Here is a 14,290-nt window from a genome sequence, read left to right on the forward strand (position 1 = left end):
ACTGCCTTTCAACCCCTCTGCCATTGCCAAGAGTGTGCAAGGGAACAGGCAGGCACTCGATGTTTTGAGCCAAAGGGCCGTGGACACCACAGCAGTAGTTGCTGGCAAACACACAAAACCCAGGGTTGGATCCAGCAGGGACTTTCTGAGATTAGTTCTGGGCAAGGCAGGGGGTGGGCAACACAAAGAAAATAGCCCCTCCTGCGGTGTTTCAGCCCTGAGGGGAATTCAAATGTCACATCTTGGGAATTTTCCATCCCAAGCCCCTTGTAAAATGCAAAGCGCATTGCTTCTGAGTCCTGCCAGCGGAAGGGTTCAGTGCCAAAGTGAAAGGCTTCCTAAAAATGGGCTGATCTAGAGAGGGGGGCGATTTAAGAGCTATTGAGAAACAAGGAAGGACAAACAGTGTTAGGTCATTGCTTCTGCAAACACAGCCAAGGCTGTTCCTCTATAAAAGAGAGAGAAAGCAGTTCCAGAGCCATCACAGACTTGGAGGGGACAGTCTGTGACCAAGGCTGCTGCTGCCCCTCCTCGGCACCCGACTCCCTGCTCAAGTATGAAACTCCTACTCTCCACTGTGCTGTCCTTCGGGATAGTGGGTAAGTGTCTGCCGAAAGCAGTGCTTGGGGAAAGGAAGTCAAAACCATTGTGGACCCGGGCTTCCCCCTAGACAAGGCTTCTTTAGAGCTGCAGCAGGTGCCAGACCCAGGCAGCTGTTAAGTAAAAGCCAGGACATAAAGCAGTGTTGGCTTTGGCTGCTGTGGATCTGTCAGTGAGGATGGTATTTCGAGTGTTAGTGACAGCAGCTTTCTCCTTGGGCAGCCCGTGGGGGGTGGGGGGAGGGCTGCAGCTCCCCACAGCGAGCTGCCAGGCAAGGAGAAGGGATGATTGGCACCCATCACCACGGAGGGGACTCCTCAGGAGAGGCTCCGCACTCCTGCTGTCACAGGGTGAAGGGAAAAATCATCCTCCAGCCAACAGCTGTGCCGGGAGAGGAGCATGGGCTCAGCCCCCGGCGGGGAGAGACTACTGCAAGACTGGCTGGTACATTTTAACCCACATGTGCTGGGTTAAACCTGAAGATAGTGACACTAAAATTGAGGTTAAATAATGAAAGTGTTCCTGTGCTTCCCCCTCTGCTCCTGCGGGGCTCTGTCCTGCTGCTGCAGCTGCACTTTTCTTGGGTTCTTGTGTGTTTTATGCCAAAATTGTGCTGCTGCAGGGCTGACTCTGTTTGGAGTGATTCTTTCCTCTCTTTCTGCTCACAGCTCTGGCAGGCAGTGGGCAGGTAGCCACAGCAAGGAGGTTGCTGCTGTCTACACCTGACCTGGAAAGGGAAAGAGGGATGCCCTTCTGGGAGTAGGTAGCAGGTCTCTTCTGACCCCTTATAAAGTGTGGTGGGGGTCAATGTCTTCTGGTGGGAATTGCTGCCTGAGCCACTGGCATTGGAAAGTCCTTGAGCACCTTTTCTGAGTATTAGCACACAAGGTTGTTTTTTATGGCTTCTCTTTCTCCCCTGAATGGAAGGAGCCAAGAAGTTTCCCAGAAACCCTGCAAGAGTGGCCAAGGCACTCCGGTCCCATTACCTTCCCAATGTCACCAATGCAGCCAGGCTGACTCCCTCAGGAGGTCCCCATTCAGCCTCTGCCCTGGACAGGATGGTTGCCAGCATTAGAATAAGGCAACCACGGCCAAGACTTGAAAAACATAAATGATGGCAGCAGAAATTAAGGTTAAAGATTGGTGACCAAATTCAGCACCTCCACTGGGAGGAGGGGAGGCATCTGCTGGAAAGGTTATGGCTCAAAAAGTAGGTTTGCTGGCAGGGTTATGGCTCAAGTACAGAGAAGAAATTTCAGAGGTGAAAGAGAAAAGGGAAAGGGCACACGATAATCTGAGATGTTTGAATGAACTATGCCATCGGGGGTTTGGAGGGAGCACGCTGTACAAGCGACCTCTTGGTCTGCACAGCCCTGCTGGGAAGGGGTAAAGTTAAGGTACTCAGCACAAGCTGGCCACATCCTTGAACTGCAAGTTTCCAGCATTTCTGGGGTTCAGGTTGCTGGAGAAGGTGTGAGTATGTGTCCACCTGAGGTCTTTGCTGTGCTCTGCTCTCCCAGAACAGCCACTCAGCTGCATTTACTGGTTGGGGGACTCGTAGAAGGACTATGGTGGTGCTGTGGCATCTCTGTTTGTGGGTGTAGTGGGGGAGGTGAGATATAAAGAGACAGTTAAATATATCAGATCATCCAGCTGCCAAGGGGGTGAGAGTAGCAGAGTTCTGCACACAGTCTGGCCAGGTCAGAGCTGCTCTCCCTCTGGGGTTATTTGCAAAGGCTCTGCTTCAGTGTCTGCCTTTGCTCTCCATTTCTGCAAAAGCTTGAGCTTAATTTCTTCTATTGAAGTGTGTGGATTTGTTCTCATCCTGTGCATGTTGCTGTAAGCCCAGGCTACTTGAATCATGATTGTCCAGGGACAGGAATGATCCTCTCAGACGTTTCTGATGGTGCACACATCAGGCAAGAAAGAAAGGACCTTCCTGCATGACTTAGGAGGTGTGCAAGGGAGATCCTGCACCTCGCCATCACCCAAGGCCGTGACAGCAGGGAACCAGAGACCTTGTACTCGCAAAGATGCTGTTTCTCTCTGATCAATGCCTGTCCACCTCTCTCAGACTACTTATTTCTGGTTCTTTCTATAGCTTTCTGTTCTGCTGCGCCCCCGAAGACAAACATCAAGTGGTGCACAATATCCTCAGCAGAAGAGAACAAATGCAATACCCTGCGGGACCACATGCAACAAGACAACTTTGCATTGAGTTGCCTGCAGAAAGCAACGTACCTCGACTGCATAAAAGCCATCTCGGTGAGTGGGCTGCAAATACCTGGGCACTGAGGATGTTTCAGCAGCCTATTGCACCCAGAGGTGGAGTTTTCTTTTAGTCACTGGTTGTCACCTGTGACCCCCCTGTAGAGAAGGAGTCATCCACAAGGATCCAGGAGAGACTCTGGGAAGAGTTTTTCCTGCTCTTAGTTAATTGATGAAATCTCTTTGTTGTTTAGAATAATGAAGCAGATGCCATTAGCTTGGATGGAGGTCAAGTTTTTGAGGCAGGCCTTGCCCCCTACAAGCTGAAGCCCATTGCTGCTGAAGTCTATGAACACAGTGAAGGTACATTTTCATGCAGTGTTTTTAAGCCAAGTGATGGTAACAAACTGAGAATGCAAAGGCCATCCTTTCCACGCAGAGTTCCCATATTATTTCGGTTGAGGGTCCAAAATATTGCCCCTGGCCTACAGATCTCAGAGGGGAAGGGGTAGGGGGCAGTTCAGTAAAATGTGAATCATCACCCACGGCCACAGTGTCACTGCAGTGGAAAGGGGGAGAGCCAGTGCCCCATTTCTGTCATTTGCTGCAGTGAAAGTCTGATCCCATGATGGGATGGAGAGCACCATGAGCAGAAATCACAGTCCTTCTGAAGCATGGCATTAAAATTGTGCTGGTCCCAGAGATCTTCTGCTTTCAGTGGCCTTGAACCGTGAGGGTAAAACACGGAGCTAGATGGCACAGATAAACTGTGTACCCCCCTGTGCAGTGAGCAAGACAAAAAAAATCATTGAAGAGGCAACAGCATTATGAGTGGTTGGGGAGGAACACCCAGTTGAGATCACTGAGGCAAGAAGTGCAGGCAATGCCCAGGAAAAAAAAAGAGAAGTATAAAACGTGCTCTGCGCCATCCCTTCTGATAGGAGTTAGATCTATGTCTCCATCCCTACTCGCTCGCTGTACAATCCTTCATCTTTCTCCTGGGAGCCAAACAGATGCTGTTTCCTCACCACATCCAAAGCTCCCAATCTCTTTTGACCTCTACCCTGGAGTTCAGCCTGTTTGTACACAATGTGCAGGATCAAGGCAAAATGGCAGAGTAGTTCTCAACATGGGAGCTAAGAAAAACAGATATTAAATGGAAGGCTGAGGTCTCTACCACCCCTAAGACTCAGTTACTGTATCCACGGACTAGGTATAATTTTAAAAAATAAAAGTGGACTTTCAGTCTCACAAAGCTTGCGTATATGCTTCAGTGGGCAACAGCATTTGAGAAGAGACTTGCCAGGAGAGATTTGCCAAAAAGACTTGTTGAAGCTCTTTACAAAACTATGGCACATCTGATGTCTGTCCTGTGGCAAGGCACTTTGAGTATGATAGTGTTTTCAGCTCACTTTTTATTAGTTGAAATGCACAGCATTGGTTCAATATTGGCAGTGTAGCTCATTCCTAAGAAAATGAGAAAACCATAAGCATTCAAACAAATTGCTAGTTATATGGAAGTGCAGCACTTTGTTCCCTGAAATAGGGGGTTTAGTAGGATTTGAAATGTCCCCAAGTCCTGTTTTCTCATTGCCTTATTGCTTTTTCCTGCACTGCAGGCTCCACCACCAGCTACTATGCTGTGGCAGTCGTGAAGAAGGGAACAGACTTCACAATAAATGAACTGAGGGGAAAGACCTCCTGCCACACAGGCCTGGGCAGGTCTGCTGGCTGGAACATCCCGATTGGGATCCTCATCCACCGGGGAGACATCGAGTGGGATGGCAAAGACTCGGGCTCCATTGAGCAAGGTGAGGTGGCAGGGGCGAATCGACGGTGGGAGTCAAGCCAGGGGTGGTGGTACGGTGAAAGAGATGTTGCCCAATGTTCTGGGGGGGTCCAGAGGTGGCTCACAGGGCACTGGCATTCCTTGTGCATCTCCTCCCTTCCCATCCTTCTAAAAGTGAATTTCTGACTCACTATTGCTTGTTTCTCACCCACAGCCGTGGCCAATTTTTTCTCTGCCAGCTGCGTCCCCGGTGTCACCACTGAACCCAAACTGTACCGTCAGTGCAAGGGGGACTCCAAAACCAAAATGTCCCGCACGGGACCTTATTCTGGATATTCTGGAGCTTTTCAGTGAGTGAGAGTTATTTGTCCTTTGGGGAAATATTCTAGTTCTGACACATGGAAGTTTTCATTAAACCAGGGAGGGCCATGCTGTATTCAGGGGTCCTGAGAGGACTGAATTACTTCTCTGCCGTTATCATCTCTTCCCTGCCAGCATAGCTTTTTTTTTTTTTTTTGGAAAACCACTTCTCTATGGCTGCAGTTTGTGCCAAAAATAATTTGCTGAAACAGGAGATAGAGAGCCACAGTGTCTATTTTTCTAACTTCTCTTCTGTTCCTCCCCCCCTGCAGCTGTCTGAAAGAAGGAAAAGGAGACGTGGCTTTTGTGAAACACACAACTGTTCAAGGTGAGCCTGCAAGATCTCTTGTTTCTCCTCTTTCTAGTCCAATATCTCGCTGCCACTCCATCCTGCAATTCGCCTACACTGTGCAGCTTTCATTCCTCCCCATGTTGGCCCAAAACCTCTTCTTTCATCTCTTGAAACATGTTTTGCGCGTTCTGGACTAAGCCATCCTTGGTATTGAGAAACAGGATTATGGTGGGTCCACTTTTTCTTCTCTGAGGTTCTTCTTTGTATATGGAAAACCTGTTTACTGCTGTATCACAGAGCCAGCCGTAATGTGAGCAATTGAGCAGGTCACCCATCCCTCTGGGAGGGATTTTGGAGGGAATTCACCCACAGCCAGAGTTCACTGACTCTGTACTTCTCGGAGATGGAGGATGGCCTTGCATGTCCAGGACCTGCAGTGAGCTCAGTGGAGGGTCACCAAGGCTGTCATGGGGCAGGGACAACTGTCCTGCAAGGAGATGCTCTGTGGGGGGAACTTGGTCAGCCTGAGGGCCAGATACAAGGGGAATTTTTTTCCCCTTGAGGACAAGAAAATAATGTGACAGTTTTCCCAGGACAGTTGTGCACTCTCCATCCTTGAAGGGTTTCAAGATCCATCTGGAGCAACCTGGTCTGCCCCTGCCTTGAGCAGGAGCTTGGACCAGAGGTCCCTTCCCACCTGAATTCTCTTGTAACCTTGTGACCTCAGTCCTGGGCTTTTTCTTCAGCCTCGACCTTAGCTACCTAATGGCCTTCACAGACCATATGCAGCTCCTGGCCTGTTCAATCCATTTGTATGCTGTTTGTAAACCTATTTGTATCCATTTGCACATAAATCCTCTTACTGTTGGGTTAGTCAGGACAGAGGCAGAGACAATCTCTCCTCCTCAGGCATTGCTTTTGTACAACCACCGTGACCCCAGTCCCATTGCAACCTGTCTCCTGCAAAGAATTCTCCCCTGAGCTCCGGCAGAAACAAATTAATTACAAAGCTTCCCTAGATGGGATTTTTTGGTCTATTTTCATGGTGATGCAACTCATGGTTCCTCCCTTCCTCCAGAAAATGCCCCGAATGAGAAGGAGGAGTACGAGCTTCTGTGTCTGGACGGCACCCGCCAGCCCGTGGACAACTACAAAGCCTGTCACTGGGCCAGGGTTCCTGCCCACGCCGTGATGGCTCGAGATGACAACAAGGTCAATGACATCTGGAACTTCCTCTCCAAAGCACAGGTATCATTGTTCTCTCCTTTCCTTCCCACAGCATCCCCTCTTCTCTCCTCTGGCTTTGGTTGCTCTCTCCAGCTTTCCAAGAGTTTTGGTTATGGTCATATGCTGATTATTTTTCCCCTGTGGCAGGAAAAATTTGGTGTGGGCACAACCAACACCTTCCACCTCTTTGGGCCACCTGGCAAGAAGGACCCAGCCCTCAAAGACTTGCTTTTCAAAGATTCTGCAGTTCAGCTGAAGCAAATCCCATCACTGATGGATACCCAGCTCTACCTGGGCTTTGATTACTACGGTGCCATCCAGAGCCTTCAGAAAGGTAGGCAGGGCATGAAACACCAAAGTCCTGTCAGTGTGTGGAAGTGTTGGCATTGGCAAATATGTCTGGGCAAAAGGAACACGATTTTTTCAGACACAGATTTATCATCTGCAAAATATTTCCCATGTAATCACATAATCTTCACAAATGTCACTTACAAAAGGAATTTGTTGAGTCCAAACCCAAAATAACATCATCACCACTCTGATAAAGACATAAAATTTGCACAGACTCCATACAAGTTATTCAGCTGGTGTTAGAGATTGGGCATGGTCAAAACTGCTTCTCAGAAAAGCCATTGCTAGATGCAAAAAGAGGGAAGAACCGGGAACACCAGGTCCAGCACTGTACACTTGAGGGAAACAGTGTCCTTTATTTCCAGCTAGACTCATCAAGCATTTACTGATGGCTTTCTGAAAGTCAAACATCCCAGAAGTATATCTCCGAAACTCACTTAGAATGAATAGTACAATTTAAAGTACCTCTCTTCTGTGAAGTGGCATTTATGGACTTCACATAACATCAGATTATTCAAATGCTGTTTCAGAGAAGCATAACTAGGTTGTAATTACCCAGCTCAGTCTGGTCTTAGTCTCATGGTTGTCTGGGCTGTGAGGAGTGGAGAAATGTGAGATATATTATAGGCAGCAATACCAAGTATTATTAACACATGGGGGTTTAGTGGTCGTGCTGTTTTAGCTAACAGAAATCTGCCTGAGTGGCCTGTGTTATGCAGAAATTCGCCTTTCAGATCTGTAAGTTGGTTTTTGAGCATCCTTCAGCTTACGAATCACCCTTTCTCCTCATGCCAGCTCATTAGACAGGAACATCTTGCCCTGAGCAGCAGCAGGCCGGTGTGTACAGGCAGTTTCATGGCTGAGTCCCACGGACTTCCCACCCAGGAAGTGGCCCATTTGCTCCATAGGGCTCTGGGCTTATCCTGGTTTTCCCCTGGCTTTCCAGACCGCCTGACCCCCAGCCGCAGAGGGAACAAGACCCAGTGGTGTGCAATAGGCAGGGATGAGAAGAAGAAGTGTGACGTCTGGAGCGTGATGAGCAATGGGGAGGTGGAGTGCATCGTGGCAGAAGACACCAAGGAATGCATCATGAAGATCATGGTATGGCTTTTTTTTCTCCTTTTCTCCTCACTGTGAACTCTCCACTTGCTTCTTTTACAATCTGATCTCTGAAAAGCCCTGGCCTGGGGACACACAGTGTTCCATTACTGTTGCAGAAAGGTGAAGCAGATGCCATCAGCCTGGACGGAGGCTTTGTCTACACTGCCGGCATGTGTGGCTTGGTGCCAGTGGTGGCAGAGAGCTATGAGGGTAAGCACAGCCCCTTCTGTCCCTCAGAGCTCAGGTGGTGGGGAATGGGCTGGTGCCAAAGTGCTGGGTTTATTCTGGAGTCTAGAACGCAGATTCAGTGCTGCATCCTGCAGAAAATACATGAGGCAACTCTGCTCAGCACTCATCTCGTCTTTCCATGAGGTGGGGGGAGAGCGGGCATGGAGAGTTGAGAACATGGCAACCTCCAACTTCTCTCTTCTTTGTTTTAGTCCTGTTCACATCCTGTCCCTACCCTTTAGCACTGGTCTCAGTAAAACCAGTTGTTTTAGCTCAGAGGAGCAGCTGGAGGCCGTGCTTTGTTCTTTTGATGCACAAGGCGTTCCTGAAAGAGTCATTTCTAGAATGAGGTTTCTCCAGAAATTAGTGAGCTTGATCCTTTTTTTGGGTTTGAGTTCTCCTCTGTTCAGTGTCTTCTTCTTTTCCTCTCCCACAGAGAACCACTGCAGTGAATCAGAAGAAGAACCAGGTAATTACTGCCAACAGAGGGACAGAAAAGAGTCCTGAGGGATATAAACAGTAAAATACATGCAGTCATGAGGGGAGAACAAATGGCCTGTCTCCACACAAAGAGCCACGGTGTCCAATGTATATATTAAAATTTTGGGAGTCAGGTTTAACAGTCTGGATCTGCAAGGAGATACCAAGGCAAAGCAAACAGTAACAGCACATCACAACAGCATCAGGGCTTGAACAGGGAAAGAGGGCCTGGGTTGTAGCATTAGGGAATTGTTCTTTCTGGGAATGAGAAGGGGGAGAGGAGGGAAGGTTTTTGTCCTTTGCTAAAGAGAGAATAAGAAATCAAGAGGGGATAAGAAATCCTCATGTATGTCTTGCTGCAGCCTTCTCGCATACTCAAGTGTCAGGGTAGGCAGGGAAATGTCAGGGATAATAATTTCCCAGAAGCATGGTGGAAGTAGACGCGTCACATCTACAAACACTTCCATTGTTGCTGCCCGGCCAACAATTTATAAGTGCAAAGTATTTCTGTTTACTGTTCATATATGCCCATTCCCAAGAGAAGCCATTGGCCTCCTTAGGGATCACGGTGGGATCCTTGGGTCAGGCCTTAATTCTCCTTTATTTTATTCTCTGAAAGCAACCTACTTTGCCGTGGCTGTTGTGAAGAAATCTGACAGAGATATCACATGGAACAACCTGCAGGGTAAGAAGTCGTGCCACACCGCCGTGGGGAGAACTGCTGGCTGGAACATCCCCATGGGCCTGATTCACAACAGGACAGGGAACTGCAACTTCGGTGAGTCCAGTTTGGCACCCATTTCTTCCAGCTGGGAATCCGCTCACAAAAATGTTTTCCCTTCCTTCATGTGGTCTTCAAAGTTTCTCGTGCCTCAAAGATTCCCACTTGGAGGTGGGAAATGGGAAAGGCTCTGTTATTTAAGGTTTCACTGAGCAAAATTTTAGGCTCTTGGTGGCTGCTTCAGAGTAAGATACAGCACATCAGCTGCCTTGGGGGGCTTTGCTTTCTATTCACATCTCTCCCCTTCCCTTTGCAGCAGCCCAACCAAGAGGTATTCCCAAAAATGGAATATGGGCTGCCCTGGTGCTTGTGCAGGGTGTGGAGTGGGGCTAAAGGATGAAACTCGGGAGGGAGGGGGAGGGCTGAAAACAGGGGACAGAGGCTGATTTAATTCAAGAAACTTAAAGGGACTGATCCGACTGCCTGAGAATTCATTGAGAATTATGGTACAACAAAAATAATTTGGAAATGTTATCGACCAAGGCAAAGTAAACACAGTTATTAAACAGAAATCTCTAACCAAAAAAAGGTATTAGTGTGAGTAAGTTTTATTCTCAGCCTCTCCATCCTACTGCCTGCATTTCTCACTGTCCCTTCTCCCCCCAGAGCTCTGGCATTGCTGCCAAGTGCAGCTCTGCTGACCCATAGAGGCCGTGCAGGCTCAGGCTGGCTCTGTGAGAGCTGGGAAAGGTTTGCAGGAAAAACATTCTTCTTTTTACACCAAGATAGTGCCTATTGCACTTAAGACTTAGGCCCTACTTCCTTGCAGAATCACAGAATCACAGAATGGTTTGGGTTGGAAGAGACCTTAAAGCACATCCAGTCCCACCCCCTGCCATGGGCAGGGACACCTTCCACTAGCCCAGTTTGCTCCAAGCCCCATCCAACCTGGCCTTGGACACTTCCAGGGATGGGGCAGCCACAGCTTCTCTGGGCAACAATAATAATAATTATCAATAATAACAAGACACAAGTTTCACAGTGAAAACCAGATGCACGTGATTTCCATCTCCTCATTGACCAGTAACACAAAGTCAGGGCATTTAACTCAGGTTATTAAAACAAAATCTAACTTTCCAGGGGAGGAAAAGTGAATTTTCCCTATTTCTGCCTTCAGATGAATACTTCAGCCAGGGCTGTGCTCCCGGATCTCCTCCCACCTCCCGCCTCTGCCAGCTCTGCAAGGGCTCTGGGGGGGTCCCTCCGGAGAAGTGTGTCGCCAGCAGCCACGAGCAGTACTATGGATACACTGGAGCTTTGCGGTGAGTGCTGGGAACACTCAGGCTGCCTCTAGCTAATCCCAGGGGTTATGGGTAGATCACAGCTGGAGCACAGCCTCATGTTGACACTAATTTGCTGACCTCCTCTTTTTCTCCGCTCCACCACAATGTCTGTAATATTATACATAAGTGACATGTTTTGTCTTTGCTTCCTGAAAAATGATGCAAAATTTGTGAATTCTGTAAAACTGTTGTCCTGATGCCCCAGGCAAACCAGGAGAGACACAAGACCTTCTACAATGGCAGCAATGCTCCACTTTTAATAGAGATAAGGAGTGTAAAGCGTTTCAGATACCTTTAAAATATTCATGGCAGGACTCCTAGACCTGGCTGTCCTCAGAGATTAATTGTACAAAATAAGACACAGGTGTAAATGAAATCTGTAGGAAAGGGCCAGGATTCAAGCACACACATCACTGGCCTCTTTCTACTTCCCAGGTGTCTGGTGGAGCAGGGGGATGTGGCCTTTATTAAGCATTCCATCGTCGAGGAGAACACTGATGGTACGTGATTATTGCACAGCTCGTGTCAGGGCTGCCTTCCCCTTCTGCCTTATTACTCAGATGTTGTGAGGCTGATGTTCTCCTGCTACACAAGACCTCTGAATCTCCAAACCCCTTCTCTGTAAAGGCAAAAGTAAAGAAAGCTGGGCCAAAGATCTGAAAATGGACCAATTTGAGTTGCTGTGCACTGATGGGCAACGGGCAAACGTCATGGACTACAGGAGGTGCAACCTGGCCAAAGTTCCCACACACGCCGTGGTGACACGTCCTGAGAAAGCAAAACAAGTCTGTGAGATGCTGGAGAAACAAGAGGTTTGTAGTGCTGAGAGTGGGAGAAATGCCCTGGGGTTGCCTTTATGCTCTGATTTTCCCCAGGTCAGAGTAACGTGGAAAATTTTACCTGGTATGGGGCGACAGCCTTGTCCCTTGTCCTTGCCCTTCCTCCATCCCTCCCAAACCATTCTTTCTCCTCTGCCACCTTAGCAAATACAACTTCAGGGAATAGCTGGATCATAGTAGCTGCTGCTGTCACACTATAATTGTGTGACATGAATTTATCACCTCCTTTCTGGGCTCTGCTCTTGCTGGTGTGTCTCAGAAACTCCTCTGGGGTGCCCGATCTCTGCCACAGCTGAGTCAGGCTCAGCCCCTACAGCAGCCCCCCCGCACACACACAGTCCTACAGCCACTGGGGCCTACATAGGTGGGTTAAACCACCTCTGTTTGTCACTGCAAATGTTAATATTTGCTCCATCCGGGCTCTGCTGAGAGGCCCTTGGGAAGTCAGTTCCTTTTGCTCCCACCTCATGGCTAAGGCACAGCACCTGCTGGCAGCACCTGCTGATGGGTTCTGCATGATAAAATGGGGGGAAAAAATGTGCCCTCCCGTGACAGATCCCTCCTCTAAGCACATGGACAGAAAATTCACTCCTAAATTTCTGGAGCCTGGCTTGGGGCTCCCCAGGATGATGGTGAAGAACCAGAACCAAGAGTTAAGCTTGCATGAGCTGAATCCTGCCAGCTTTCTACTTCTCTTCTCATTGTGCCTTTATTTCAGAGACTGTTTGGAGCAAAAGGAATCAAGAATAAGGATTTCAATATGTTTGCATATGAAACCAAGGATCTCCTGTTTAAAGACTTGACCAAGTGCCTGGTGAAGCTCCGCGATGGAATAACGTACAAGGAATTCCTCGGAGATCAATACTATGCTTCACTTGCCAGCCTCAACACCTGCAATCCATCAGGTAACTGGAACAGCCTAAGGGGAATTCTCTGAATTGCAGTTCTTACCTCACAGGCAGTTTCTTCTGGGACTGTCCATTTAATGCCTTTTAAGTAAAATGAGGATAACTTAGAAGGATGCCACTACACTTTTCTCCAAGGTCCTTGGGTGAACTGAGAACAGACTTAAAATCTGGTGTTTTGGCAGCAACATGAATAAAAGATTTTTCCTCACCTCTAGAAAATACACACTTTGAAAAATGGCACAAAGAACCCACCTGGACCCATCAGTGCAGGCCCAGAGTGATCTGTGGTTACTGCCCTTTTTTTTTGTGGCACACCATGGATTTTCCAAGTGATGACATTGTTGGCATTACTGTTGGGACCAGAGTGTTTGAAGGCAGGATCTGAACTTCTCCCTGTCCTTTCTTTTTCCAGATCTTCTCCAGGTGTGCACCTTCCTTGAGGACAAGTAGTGGGCTGGGAAGGATTCATCGCTGGAGGGGGAGAAAACCTCAATTTACAACTCCTCTTGTGCCCTCAGCACTGAACACTGAGGGTTCTCTGCCTTCACTGCTTTCTCTGCCCTCCCTCATCACTCTGAAAGTGGCTCCTTGAGACTTTACAGTTCTCTGCTGCCATCACAGCAAAAAATAAAATCTCTAATCTAAACAGGCATCCTGAGATTTTTCAAAATGGTCCTTAAGCCCATTTCTTCCTCAGCACATCTTCCTGTAGGACAGATACCAATGTGGTTATTGTCACTTACATCTATTGCTGCCCATTAGAGAAACTTTCACCATTTGCCAAAGCAAAATGGATTCAATGCATCTTAGAGCCCAATTAACAGGTGTTTTGTACTCTCTGTGCTTTTTCTTTGCCCGGGTTATCCTATTATCTCCCCAGCAGATGACAGTTCCCAAGTGTGGCTGGGACACAGGAAGAGGGAAAGTGTTTATGTCAGGGAAGCTGAAGGCTGGAGAAGAGGAAAAAAAACCAAAACCAAACCAAAGTAATACAGTGGTTGTAAGATGGGAGGTGTGAATAGAACTTCTCTGTCTCATATCTCAGCTGGCTGGGTCTGAGTCACTTCCACCTGGCAGGACTCTTAAAACACGTAAACTTATTGACAGGGAGAGTCCAGGCTTAGGATTCCTTTCTGGAAAAAAATCTAGGACTTAGAAAAGTGTGTGTTTTGGAAGTCTGTCAGATGTGCTGCTGACCTGAAAACAAACATGTAGGTTTGTTTTCTCTGAGTCTGATCCATGGCGAAAACAAAAAGGCGAGATAAATATGTCTGCTGAGGCTCTCTGCTTCAGAGGAGCAATCTGGGGTCATCCAGCAGATCCTAGCCCCGTTGTCATGGCAGACACAGAGGAGTTGTTGAGGGCACAGAGGTGCTGAGAGCTCCTGGCCTTGAGGGAATGAATATTTTGATGCATATGGTATGTGTGGTGAGAAGTCCACCAGCCTGACTGAAGATCCCCTTGGATGACAGAAATGTAGGGTGTGATGGGAAAGGATGACATGTAGTCCCTCACATTTATGTAGGATGAAGTACACTGGGCAGGTGGCTCTTTTAACCTGTTCTTCAAAGCTAGGAAAGAAAGAGAATCAATGCCTCTAAGTTGCTTCTACAGCTCACTGTGGCTTCACTTAGAAATATATCCCTAAGAGAAGAGAAATTATTTGTGTTCTGTATCAAGTGTAATCCTTTGTGCAATAAGTAAAAGGCATGGATAAAAGGAAGCTCACTAGAGGATCCCTTTGGTGGAAAGGTACCTCTGGGGTTCTCCAGTCCAACCTCCTGCTCAAAGACAGGAGTCAACCAGGTTGCTCAGGGCTTGACCTCCACGACCTCCCTGGGCA

At 48.0% G+C, this 14,290-nt stretch overlaps 1 protein-coding gene across 1 annotated transcript; it reads left to right on the plus strand.

The window, feature by feature from the left end:
• The first annotated feature begins 265 nt into the window (after window positions 1–265).
• On the plus strand, window positions 266–13,093 carry TF (transferrin). Its single transcript, XM_027650526.1, has 17 exons — window positions 266–599; window positions 2,702–2,865; window positions 3,063–3,171; window positions 4,428–4,619; window positions 4,812–4,947; window positions 5,230–5,285; window positions 6,328–6,497; window positions 6,624–6,810; window positions 7,774–7,928; window positions 8,045–8,138; window positions 8,593–8,625; window positions 9,256–9,414; window positions 10,535–10,679; window positions 11,136–11,200; window positions 11,328–11,512; window positions 12,258–12,444; window positions 12,860–13,093. Exons 1-17 carry the CDS (start codon window positions 557–559, stop codon window positions 12,895–12,897), a joined length of 2,118 nt encoding a protein of 705 aa, XP_027506327.1. The 5' UTR covers window positions 266–556; the 3' UTR covers window positions 12,898–13,093.
• The last annotated feature ends 1,197 nt before the right edge of the window (window positions 13,094–14,290 follow it).

The sequence above is a fragment of the Corapipo altera genome, unplaced genomic scaffold, assembly GCF_003945725.1.
Source record: "Corapipo altera isolate COAL_440 unplaced genomic scaffold, ASM394572v1 54, whole genome shotgun sequence".
NCBI lineage: Eukaryota > Metazoa > Chordata > Aves > Passeriformes > Pipridae > Corapipo > Corapipo altera.

Coding starts and splice junctions, on each gene's coding strand:
- TF (XM_027650526.1), top strand. CDS start 557: ATGAAACTCCTACTCTCCACTGTGCTGTCCTTCGGGATAGTGG. Junction 4,948..5,229: donor GGATATTCTGGAGCTTTTCA/GTGAGTGAGAGT, acceptor CCCCCCCTGCAG/CTGTCTGAAAGAAGGAAAAG. Junction 6,811..7,773: donor CATCCAGAGCCTTCAGAAAG/GTAGGCAGGGCA, acceptor CTGGCTTTCCAG/ACCGCCTGACCCCCAGCCGC.